The sequence below is a fragment of the Oncorhynchus clarkii genome, chromosome 16, assembly GCF_045791955.1.
Source record: "Oncorhynchus clarkii lewisi isolate Uvic-CL-2024 chromosome 16, UVic_Ocla_1.0, whole genome shotgun sequence".
NCBI classification, from domain to species: domain Eukaryota; kingdom Metazoa; phylum Chordata; class Actinopteri; order Salmoniformes; family Salmonidae; genus Oncorhynchus; species Oncorhynchus clarkii.
In genome coordinates, this window is record NC_092162.1 from 15,539,137 (window position 1) to 15,551,270 (window position 12,134).

At 41.1% G+C, this 12,134-nt stretch overlaps 1 protein-coding gene across 6 annotated transcripts in view; it reads right to left on the reverse strand.

Moving 5' to 3' along the window:
• LOC139368030 (phosphatidylethanolamine N-methyltransferase) overlaps positions 1–12,134 on the reverse strand; it is a 118,222-nt gene that overhangs the window by 72,624 nt on the left and 33,464 nt on the right. For 2 of the 6 annotated variants that reach the window (XM_071106535.1, XM_071106531.1), the window contains exon 2: positions 354–461. In XM_071106535.1, the coding sequence (XP_070962636.1) occupies positions 354–455 (102 nt within the window). In that variant the 5' untranslated portion in view covers positions 456–461. Of the gene's footprint in view, positions 1–353; positions 462–11,342; positions 11,809–11,852; positions 12,118–12,134 lie in introns of those variants that run through there. The other 4 variants (XM_071106532.1, XM_071106536.1, XM_071106533.1 and 1 more) reach the window with 4 other exon arrangements.

Consider the following 12,134-nt stretch of genomic DNA (forward strand, 5'->3'; position numbering starts at 1 on the left):
ACTAGGATTAAATGTCAGGAATTGTGAAAAACTGAGTTTAAATGTATTTGGCTAAGGTGTATGTAAACTTCCGACTTTAATTGTAATACATCTGTTAAAGTGTGTATGCGACGAATAAACTTTAATTGGATTTTCAATATGTACTGTTTGAGGTACTCGAGGACCGGAGTTGGGAAACACTGCTCTCTAGTTATATGATAAATAGAATTACGCTAGAACAGCCACTAAACATTTGAATGTGAAGATCCATTCTATTAATGTTATTTCTATGCAGTGGCTACTCATTAGTCATCAATATTAATTTGAATGGAAATCATGTCTATGAATTTGACATATATGCTTTGATTACTCACCACATTCCAGAAGAAAGGGTTGAAGATGATGGCGATGACAGCAACACAGAACCTGGGGTCATAGACGTCTATATGCTTCAGAACATCCTCCATTACTGACATGTCCACCTGACAGACATAGAAACAGAGAAATATCAGAAGCACAGAAATAGAATTCTAGATCAAAGTTCAAAAGACAGTTTAACTTTGACATTTGGAGTTGTTTTACTGATGAGTGCCTAGAGGTTTTCTTTGAGTATATGAACAGAGTTGTAGGCATTTTCTAGATGGGAAAATGAACTGTAGGTATTTTAATTCGGTCAGAGTGTTAAATAGTATTTCAGTATGACTGATGACTAATGTGATCAATTTTGGATATCATTCACGGCTTTATGCAGAATATTTATAGGGCAGCAGGTAACCTAGCGGTTAGAGCATTGGGCCAGTACCTAAGGGTACATCTGTCAATGTGCCATTGAGCAAGGCACTTAACCCTAATTTGCTCCAGGGGCACCGTCCTACTATGGCTGACCCTGTAAAACACATTTCACTGCACCTATCCGGTGTATGTGACAATAATATACAGTACCAGTCAAAAGTTTGGACACACCTAATCATTCAAGGGTTTTTCTTTATTTGTACTATTTTCTACATTGTAGAATAATAGTGAAGACATAACAACTATGAAATAACACAATTGGAATCATGTAGTAACCAAAAAAGTGTTAATAAAAACATATTTTATATTTGAGATTCTTCAAAATAGCCACCCTTTGCCTTGATGACAGCATTGCACACTCTTGGCATTCTCTCAACCAGCTTTCAATTAACAGGTGTGCCTTGTTGAAAGTTAATTTGAGGAATTTCTTTACACTTAATGCATTTAAGCCAACCATATGTGTTGTGATAAGGTAGGGGTGGTATACCCAATTTGTTAAAAGACCAAGTCCATATTATGGCAAGAACAGGCCCAGTGATGACAACTTAGCCGTTTTAAAAATGTATTTGGAACTTTTGAAAAGTTGCTCAAATGCTAAAATGCACGCAATTTCCCTCTAAATGACACAAAAACTATTTTCTCTGTCAAACACTCACAACACAACTGCCTGGCTGCAAAAGTGCATTGAGAGTAACGTCAGCAGCAGGCGCTCAGCTCGTGCACAGGCAGAAGCAGGCCAGCAGCAATTTCAGCAAATTGCAAATCATTGTTGGCTGACGGCAGCAGGAAGATTGTAGGCGTTCAACCAGACAAACCCAATGAATATAAACTCAGAAGAAAAAGGAATGTCCCCTTTTCAGGACCCTGTCTTTCAGTGATAATTGGTAAAAATCAAAATAACTTCACAGATCTTCATTGTAAAGGGTTTAAACACTGTTTCCCATGCTTGTTCAATGAACCATAAACAATTAATGAACATGCACCTGTGGAACGGTCGTTAAGACACTCACAGCTTAAGGTCAGTTGAGGTCACAGTTAGGACACTAAAAAGAGGCCTTTCTACTGAGTCTGAAAAACACCAAAAGAAAGATGCCCAGGGTCCCTGCTCATCTGTATGAACGTGCCTTAGGCATGCTGCAAGGAGGCATAAGGACTGCAGATATGGCCAGGGCAATATATATATTGCAATATATTGCCTAAGACAGAGCTACAGGGAGACAGGATGGACAGCTGATCGTCCTCGCAGTGGCAGACTACATGTAACAACACCTGTACAGGATTGGTACATACGAACATCACAGCTGCAGGACAGGTACAGGATGGCAACAACTGCCCGAGTTACACCAGGAACGCACAATACTTCCATCAGTCCTCAGACTTTCCGCAATAGGCAGAGAGAGGCTGGACTGAGGGCGTGTAGGCCTGTTGTAAGGCAGGTCCTCACCAGACATCACCGGCAACAACGTCACCTCTGGGCACAAACCCACCATTGCTGGACCAGACAGAACTGGCAAAAAGTGCTCTTCACTGACGGGTCGCGGTTGTGTCTCACCAGGGGTGATTGTCGGATTTGCGTTTATTGTCGAAGGAACGTGCGTTACACCGAGGCCTGTATTCTGGAGCGGGATCAATTTGGAGGTGGAGGGTCAATCATGGTCTGGGGTGGTGTGTCACAGCATCATCGTACTGAGCTTGTCGTCATTGCAGGCAATCTCAATACTGTGCGTTACAGGGAAGACATCCTCCTCCCTCATGTGGTACCCTTCCTGCTGGCTCATCCTGACATTACCCTCCGGTATGACAATGCCACCAGCCATACTGCTCATTCTGTGCGTGATTTCCTGCAAGACAGGCATGTCAGTGTTCTGCCATGGCCAGCGAAGAGCCCGGATCTCAATCCCATTGAGCACGTCTGGGACCTGTTGGATCAGAGGGTGAGGGTTAGGGCCATTCCCCCCAGAAATGTCAGGGAATTTGCAGGTTCCTTGGTGGAAGACTGGCGTAACATCTCACAGCAATAACTGGCAAATCTGGTGCAGTTCATGAGGAGGAGATGCACTGCAGTTAGTTAACTTCTCTAGGATAGGGGGCAGCATTCGGAATTTTGGATAAAAGCGTGCCCAGATTAAACTGCCTGCTACTCATCCCCAGAAGATAAGATAGGCATATTATTAGTAGATTTGGATAGAAAACACTGACATTTCTAAAGTTTTTTGAATAATGTCTGTGAGCATAACATAACTTATTTGTCAGGCGAAACCCCTAGGATTTTTATTTTTTGAGGTCACTCTTGTCAATGGCTTCTCATTGGGAATCCAGATTTCTTGCAGTTCCTATCGCTTCCACTGGATGTCAACAGTCTTTAGAAATTGGTTGACATTTTTCCTTTGTGTAATGAAGAAGTGTCACTGTTCAGAATGAGGCTAGAGTGAAGAGGACTCTTTGTTAGAGGCGCGTCGCCTGAAAGCTAGCTACAGTTTGTTTTCCTACTGTATTGAACACAGATCATCCAATCTTCAATTGATTTTTTACGTAAAAAAATACCTAAAGTTCTATTACAAAAGTAGTTTGAAATGTTTTGGCAAAGTTTACAGGTAACTTTTGAGATATTTGTAGTCACGTTGCGCAAGTTTGAACCAGTGTTTTTCTGGATCAAACGCGCCAAATAAATGGACATTTTGGATATATATCGACATAATTAATCAAACAAAAGGACCATTTGTGGGACATGTTTATGGGACATATTGGAGTGCCAACAAAAGAAGCTCATAAGGCATGAATTATATCTTTATTTCTGCCTTGTGTCGAGCCTGCAGGGTTGAAATATGCTTTTCTGTCTTTGTTTACTGGGGTGCTATCCTCAGATAGTAGCATCGTTTGCTTTCGCCGAAAAGCCTTTTTGAAACATGACATGTTGGCTGGAATCACAACAAGTGTAGCTTTAATTTGATATCTTGCATGTGTGATTTCATGAAAGTTTGATTTTTATAGTAATTTATTTGAATTTGGCGCTCTTCATTTTCACTGGCTTTTGGCCAGGTGAGATGCTAGCATCCCACATATCCCAGAGAGGTTAATGCAGCTGGTGGCCACACCAGATACTGACTGTTACTTTTGATTTTGACCCCGCCCCTTGTTCAGGGACACATTCTTCCGTTTCTGTTAGTCACATGTCTGTGGAACTTGTTCAGTTTATGTCTCAGTTGTTGAATCTTATGTTCATACATATATTTATACACGTTAAGTTTGCTGAAAATAAACAGTTGACAGTGAGTGAGATGTTTCTTTTTTTGCGTTTAGTTGGTCACACATGTTTGATCTTGAACAGAACTTACATCAACCAACATGTCTCAATCAAAAGAGTCTGTACTGTACCTGAATTTAAAGGGTGGCTGAAGCCAGTAATTGGGGATGATTGTCGGGCATACCGTGCGTACTGCAAATCAGATGTACTAAAAACATTGTGCTACAGCAAAGCATATAAATAAATCAAAACCGTACAACCACGCAATGCAGTCTACATTACCAGTTGGTTAAGAAAGTGGATAACTGCAAAAGCACAGAAGCTACTATGGCAATGGCCATTGCGGAGCATTGTTCGCTGCTAGCATGTGACCATTTAGGTATGGCTTGCAAATCTGCCTTTTCAGATTCTGTGGCAGCAACAAACTTCCAAATGCACTCCCCTAAATGATTAGGGGAGTACTGGCTCTTTATTTTCTCAGATGTGGGGGATGAGAAGTTCAGTCTCCTTTTGGATGAGTCCACTGAAGTCAGTGTCTCGAAATACCTGGGTGTGGGGATTTGGTATTTCAGTGCTAAAAAAAATAACCGGTGTCCACATTTCTCAGGCTGGTTGAATTGGAGGGGGAGGGGGGGGATGCCAGATCAATAGCAAAAGCGGTAGTTGAGTTTCTTGAGAAGTGTAACCTTTAAAAAGACGATCTTGTGGGCCTCCCGGGTGACGCAGTGGTCTAGGGCCACCAGAGACTCTGGGTTCGCGCCCAGGCTCTGTCGCAGCCGGCCGCGACCGGGAGGTTAAGCTATTGAAAACAAAGACTTCCACCTCCCAAATTGCAGTTCCTATGTCTTCTACAAGATGTCAACAGTTATACATGGTTTCAGGCTTGTATTCTGAAAAACCAACAAGGAATAGTTGTTTATCCTCACGGAGTCCTATGGCAAAACTAGTCTCCTTGCGTGCGAGCTTCGTTCTTTTCCTTTCCTATTGAAAGTAGTTAGCTCCGTATGAAATATTATTGTTTATTTAGATATTAGAGTACCTAATAATGTATTAGAAACGTCATTTGATTTGTTTGGACAAATTTTACTGGTAACTTTTGGAACTCCTATGTCTGCATTCTGAACGGGTGGATTACTGAACTCAATGAGGGCTATAAAGAAGGAATTTATCGAACAAAACGACCATTCATTGTGTTCCTGGGACTCTTGTGATTGCGATCAGAGGAAGATCTTCAAAAGGTAAGTGACTTATTTTGTCGCTATATGGGATTTTGTGACACCTGTGCTTGTTTGGATAATATGCTGTTGTGAGGCGCTGACCTCAGATAATCAATTGCTGTGCTGTCACCGTAAAGCCTTTTTTAAATACGACGATGCAGTTAGATTGCCAAGATTCTAAGCTAAAGAATCATGTATGACACTTGTATTATCATGAATGTTTAATATTGCGTGTTTTGTATTTTGAATTTGGCACTCTGCAATTTCACCGGATGTTGTTGAGGTGGGTCGCTAGCAGAACGCCTGCGTCAGAAAGGTTTTAAATTATGGACTGTTGTTAACCTTTGCTTATTTGAGCTGTTCTCAGTGTTGACAACTAATTTTCAGGGGAAGTTGCTAGAGGCAAGTCGATTTTGTTGCTAAATGAAGTTGTGATATCATTGTGTGATGACGTCATTACGTAATAACTTAAAACTGCGTCATTATGTAGAATACACAATAACGTTACTCAAATTGACTGGCCATCACGGCAAAAAATATGATTTTACATTTTTTAGTTTAGATTTGTTTCTTTATTATCACATATTTTTATTTGTTAAAGTAATATAAACACATTTTATATGATCAGATATTTTTATTTTTAAACACATTGAACTATTGAACAACTCCATATTATTGAACAATTACATTTAATTTATTTTCTTAACTAGTAAACCTACACATTCTGAACAATTATAGTTTAACCTGTCTAGGACACACATTCCGCTAGCGGAACCCCCCGCCCAACATTCCGCTGAAAAGGCAGCGCGGGATATTCAAAAATATTTTTAGAAATATTCAACTTTCACACATTGACAAGTCCAATAGAGCAAATGGAAGATAAACATCTTGTTAATCTACCCATCGTGTCCGATTTAAAAAATGTTTTACAGCGAAAACACAACATATATTTATGTTAGATCCCCACCAAATCCAAAGCCATTTTTCCCAGCCAAAGATAGTTACAAAAGCAGAAATAGAGATACAATTAATCACTAACCTTTAATAATCTTCATCAGATGACACTCATAGGACATCATGTTACACAATACATTTTTGTTTTGTTCGATAATGTGCATATTTACATCCACAAATCTCGGTTTACATTGGCGCCATGTTCAGTAATGCCTCCAAAATATCCAGAGTGATTACAGAGAGCCACGTCATATAACAGAAATAAATACTCATCATAACCTTTGACGAAAGATACATGTTTTACATATGATTAAAGATACACTTGTTCTTAATGAAACCACTGTGTCAGATTTTTTTTAAACTTTACGGAAAAAGCATACCATGCAATAATCTGAGACGGCGCTCAGAGGTACACAATATTTGAATCAACAGAAATACGAAATTACATCATACATATTCCCTTACCTTTGATGTTTCATCAGAATGCAGTGCCAGGAATCCTAGTTCTGCAATAAATCGTTGTTTTGTTCGATAATGTCCATTACCAGTGTCCAAAGTGAAAATGCTGCCCTCTATCCCTAAAATGTTAAGACACGAAGGTCAGTCAATCTGGAAAATGTCTTGAACTTTGAAAGTATCTTCAAGTGCAGTCGCAAAAATCATCAAGCGCTATGATGAAGCTGGCTCTCATGAGGACCGCAACAGAAAAGGAAGACCCAGAGTTACCTCTGCTGCAGATGATAAGTTCCTTAGAGTTACCAGGCACATAAATTGCAGCCCAAATAAATGCTTCAGTTCAAGTAACAGACATCTCAACATCAACTGTTCAGAGGAGACTGTGTGAATCAGGCCTTCATGGTTGAAATTGCTGCAAAGAAACCACTACTAAAGGACACTAATAAGAAGTAGACTTGCTTGAGCCGTGAAACACGAGCAATGGACATTAGACCGATGAAAATGTGGTCTGAGGAGTCCAAATTTGAGATTTTTGGTTCCAACATACGTATCTTTGTGAGATGCAGAGTTGGTTGAACCTGATGATCTCTGCATGTGTGGTTCCCACCGTGAAGCATGGAGGAGGTGCAATTCTGGTGACACTGATTTTTTTAGAATTCAAGACTCACTTAACCAGCATGGCTACCACAGCATTCTGCAGCGATATGCCATCCCATCTGGTTTGAGCTTAGTGGGACTATCATTTGTTTTTCAACAGGACAATAACTCAACACACCTCCAGGCTGTCTAAGGGCTATTGAACCAAGAAGGAGAGTGATGGAGTGCTGCATCTGATGACCTGACATCCACAATCACCCGGCATCCACAATCACCCGACCTCAACCCAATTGAGATGGTTTGGGATGAGTTGGACTGCAGAGTGAAGAAAAAGCAGCCAACCCAGATGGGATGGCGTATCGTTGCAGAATGCTGGTTAAGTGTGTCTTGAGATCTAAATAAATCACTGACAGTGTCACCAGCAAAGCACCCCATCACACCTCCATGCATCTCGGTGGAAACCACACATGCAGAGAACATCCATTCACCTACTCTGCGTCTCAAAAATATATGGCGATTAGAAGCAAAAATCTAAAATTTGGACTCATCAGACTAAAGGACAGATTATCACCGCTCTAACGTCCATTGATCGTGTTTCTTGGCCAAAGCAAGTCTCTTCTTATTGGTGTCCTTTAGTAGTGGCGTGCTAGGTTTATTTGAACAGTGAGACAGAATAACAACAAAGAAATCCTGAAAAATGCATGTCAAAAATTGTATAAATTGATTTGCATTTTAATGAGGGAAATAAGTATTTGACCCCTCTGCAAAACATGACTTAGTACTTGGTGGCAAAACCCTTGTTGGCAATCGCAGAGGTCAGACGTTTCTTGTAGTTGGCCACCAGGTTTGCACACATCTCAAGAGGGATTTTGTCCCACTCCTCTTTGCAGATCTTCTCCAAGTCATTAAGGTTTCGAGGCTGACGTTTGGCAACTCGAACTTTCAGCTCCCTCCACAGATTTTCTATGGGATTAAGGTCTGGAGACTGGCTAGGCCACTCCAGGACCTTAATGTGCTTATTTTTGAGCCACTCCTTTGTTGCCTTGGCCGTGTGTTTTGGGTCACTGTCATGCTGGAATACCCATACACAACCCATTTTCAATGCCCTGGGTGAGGGAAGGAGGTTCTCACCCAAGAATTGATGGTACATGACCCCGTCCATCGTCCCTTTGATGCGGTGAAGTTGTCCTGTCCCCTTAGCAGAAAAACACCCCCAAAGCATAATGTTTCCACCTCCATGTTTGACGGTGGGGGTGGTATTCTTGGGGTCATAGGCAGCATTCCTCCTCCTCCAAACACGGCGAGTTGAGTTGATGCCAAAGAGCTCCATTTTGGTCTCATCTGACCACAACACTTTCACCCAGTTGTCCTCTGAATCATTGTTCATTGGCAAACTTCAGATGGGCATGTATATTGGCTTTCTTGAGCACATATACGGGTGCTGCATGATTTCAGTCCTTCACGGCGTAGTGTGTTACCAATTGTTTTCGTGGTGACTATGGTCCCAGCTGCCTTGAGATCATTGACAAGATCCCAGCGTGTAGTTCTGGGCTGATTCGTCACCGTTCTCATGATCATTGCAACTCCACGAGGTGAGATCTTGCATGGAGCCCCAGGCCAAGGGAGATTGACAGTTATTTTGTGTTTCTTCCATTTGCGAATAATCGCACCAACTGTTGTCACCTTCTCACTAAGCTGCTTGGCGATGGTCTTGTAGCCCATTCCAGCCTTGTGTAGATCTACAATCTTGTTCCTGACATCCTTGGAGAGCTCTTTGGTCTTGGCCATGGTGGAGAGTTTGGAATCTGATTAATTGCTTCTGTGGACAGGTGTCTTTTATACAGGTAACAAACTGAGATTATGAGCACTTCCTTTAAGAGTGTGCTCCTAATCTCAGCTCGTTACCTGTATGAAAGACACCTGGGAGCCAGAAATCTTTCTGATTGATAGGGCGTCAAATACTTATTTCCCTCATAAAAATGCAAATCAATTTATAACATTTTTGACATGCGTTTTTCTGGATTTTTTTGTTGTTATTCTGTCTTTCACTGTTCAAATAAACCTACCATCAAAATTATAGACTGATCATTTGTTTGTCAGTGGGCAAACGTACAGAATCAGCAGGGGATCAAATACTTTTCCCCCCTCACTGTAACTCTGGGTCTCCCTTTCCTGTTGCGGTCCTCATGAGAGCCAGCTTCATCATAGCAGAGGTAACTCTGGGTCTCCCTTTCCTGTTGCGGTCCTCATGAGAGCCAGTTTCATCACAGCGCTTGATGGTTTTTGCGACTGCACTTGAAGACACTTTCAAAGTTCTTGACATTTTCCAGATGGACTGACCTTCATGTCTTAAATTAATGATGGACCGTCATTTCTCTTTGCTTATTTGATCTGTTCTTGCCATAATATGGACTTGATCTTTTACAAAACAGGGCTCTCGACTGTATACCACCCCTACCTTGTCACAACTGATTGGTTCAAATGCACTAAGGAAAGAAATTCCTCAAATTAACTTTTAACAAGGCACACCAGTTAATATACACACTTTTTTTATTTTACGTTGAATGAGTAGGTGTCCAAACTTTTGACTGGTACTGTATATATATATTTTTTATTGCAAACCCAAGACCCCTGCACGACTGAGTAGTGACACCATGTTCCCCTCCAATTCAAACATGAACATACGTCGCTGCTTGTTTGGGTTTCCCCACACTGAGGCATAGTGCCTTCTTCACCTGATACTTGTTGTTTTTAGACATACCCGACTTTGAACTGGGCTTTGAATGGGGGAGGAGAGGGGTCAGGGTTCAGTCAATTTTAGAGTTCCATTACCACAAGGCAAACACTTTATTTTTCATTTTGAAAAGAGCTTTTGACGCCTGCACATAGACACAATGACCTAGCCTGCAAAGGCCAGCAAACCACTTGAACTGGTCATGTCCAAGCCTACTCTGTGGTGATACTGAATTAAGTAGCCTACAGTACATCAGTTGACCATGTGTACCCACCTGCATGTGTTACTGGTTTGACTCTGTTAAACACCCGCTATAAATTTGCACTAGTAAATGTAGCCTACATTTCCAGCATGTTGTAGGAAACGATGGTTTAAGCAGGTGGGCTAATACTTCAGTTCAAGGTCTGCTTATAACCAAACCATCATCAGATATTTCTTATCCACTGGTTGTTTGTAAAGCATTAGTCTAGATATCACTTGTTAGTCATTAACAAGATTCAAAACCATTGTAATATGAAGGACAGTAGGCTAATCCTTTGTTAATCATGTAAGAGGCTAGTGGCTAAATTATTAAATAGGTAGCCAGTTTATAAGTAGACATTAAACCTACCTCATCCCCATATGTGTTTATTCCTGCTCTTTCGCACACCAGTATTTATACTTGCACATCCTCATCTGCACATCTATCACTCCAGTGTTAATTGCTAAATTGTAATACCTTCACCACTATGGCCTATTTATTGCCTTACCTCATTTGAACACACTGTATATAGATTTTCGATTGTGTTATTGACTGTACATTTGTTTATCCCATGTGTAACTCTGTGTTTTTGTTGCACTACTTTGCTTTATCTTGCCCAGGTCGCAGTTGTAAATGAGAACTTGTTCTCAACTGGACTACCTGGTTAAATAAAGGTGGTAAATAAATAAATAAATAAGGCTTACGTGCAGGCTGGTCTCATAGGCAAGACGTAACATCGTAAACAAAAATCCATGACCTCAAATTAGTATGACATGTTACATTTGATATGGTTACATTAGACAGAAGGTCGGGGTGGGAGTATAACGCAAACGTCAGGAGGATGGTTGTTCGGGATGGACGGGTGAGGGTATAACGCGAATGTCTAGCAACCCAAAGGCTGGATGTTCAAATCTCATCACGGACAACTTTAGCATTTTAGTAACTACTTAATACTTTTTAGCTACTTTGCAACTACTTAGCATGTTAGTTAACCCTTCCCCTACCCAGCTAATGTTACCCACCTAGCCACAACAAATTGGAATTTGTAACATATCATACGTATTGAAAATGTGTAACATATTGTACAAATTGTAATTTAGAAAATATCACGGTACCTTTAATACATACCTTACAAAATGTAACATTTCATTCTAATTTACTATGTTACGTCTAACCCCGGAGTCCAGGTTGCAAAGTGATACGCAGAGACGGTCCAGCCATGCAGGCTCGAGCAATATTCAGAAGCAGTAGGCTATAATATTTTTTGTATAAGCTGTCAGACCCACAACTCTCCAGCAGCTTGACTCTACACCATGACGACACTGTAGCCTACTACCTAAAACGTGTTATGCACTGCGTTGTAGCTAAACCAACTCGGTCACATCTCACATACACTCACGGAATGCAACGCTTTGCGCAGTGTGCACTGCACATTATTATCTATGACAATGGTCGATGTCACGTTATAGCGGTTGTGTGGCAATTCATTCGTTTCGATACATTCTTTGTCTAAAACGGGTTACTGTGTGGCGAATGACAACAAATCAACGATAGTTAGTTGTTGAGTAGACCATCCCAATTTTTGCCCTCTCTGAATGTCATGCGCACACACTAGTACCATATGTATCACCCACTCACTCGTGTACCTTACTGTAATCCACGTTATTCAGCCCTCCGCAACAATCCAGCACGGGATTTCTCTTGTCGGCAACGCCGCTCATACACACACCACGGTAGAAAGAACGACTGACTGAGAACTTGAATGCTTTATATGTGCTGATAGCAACGCATTTCAGAATAACTGAGCTAAATGTATGACAACATCTTAACCAAGACTAGTAGTAGAACAGATACAACAGCCAACTCTAACCCACTGAAGCCGACAGCGCGGTGTTTTCTGGGTAACGCGGTTCAAAGGTC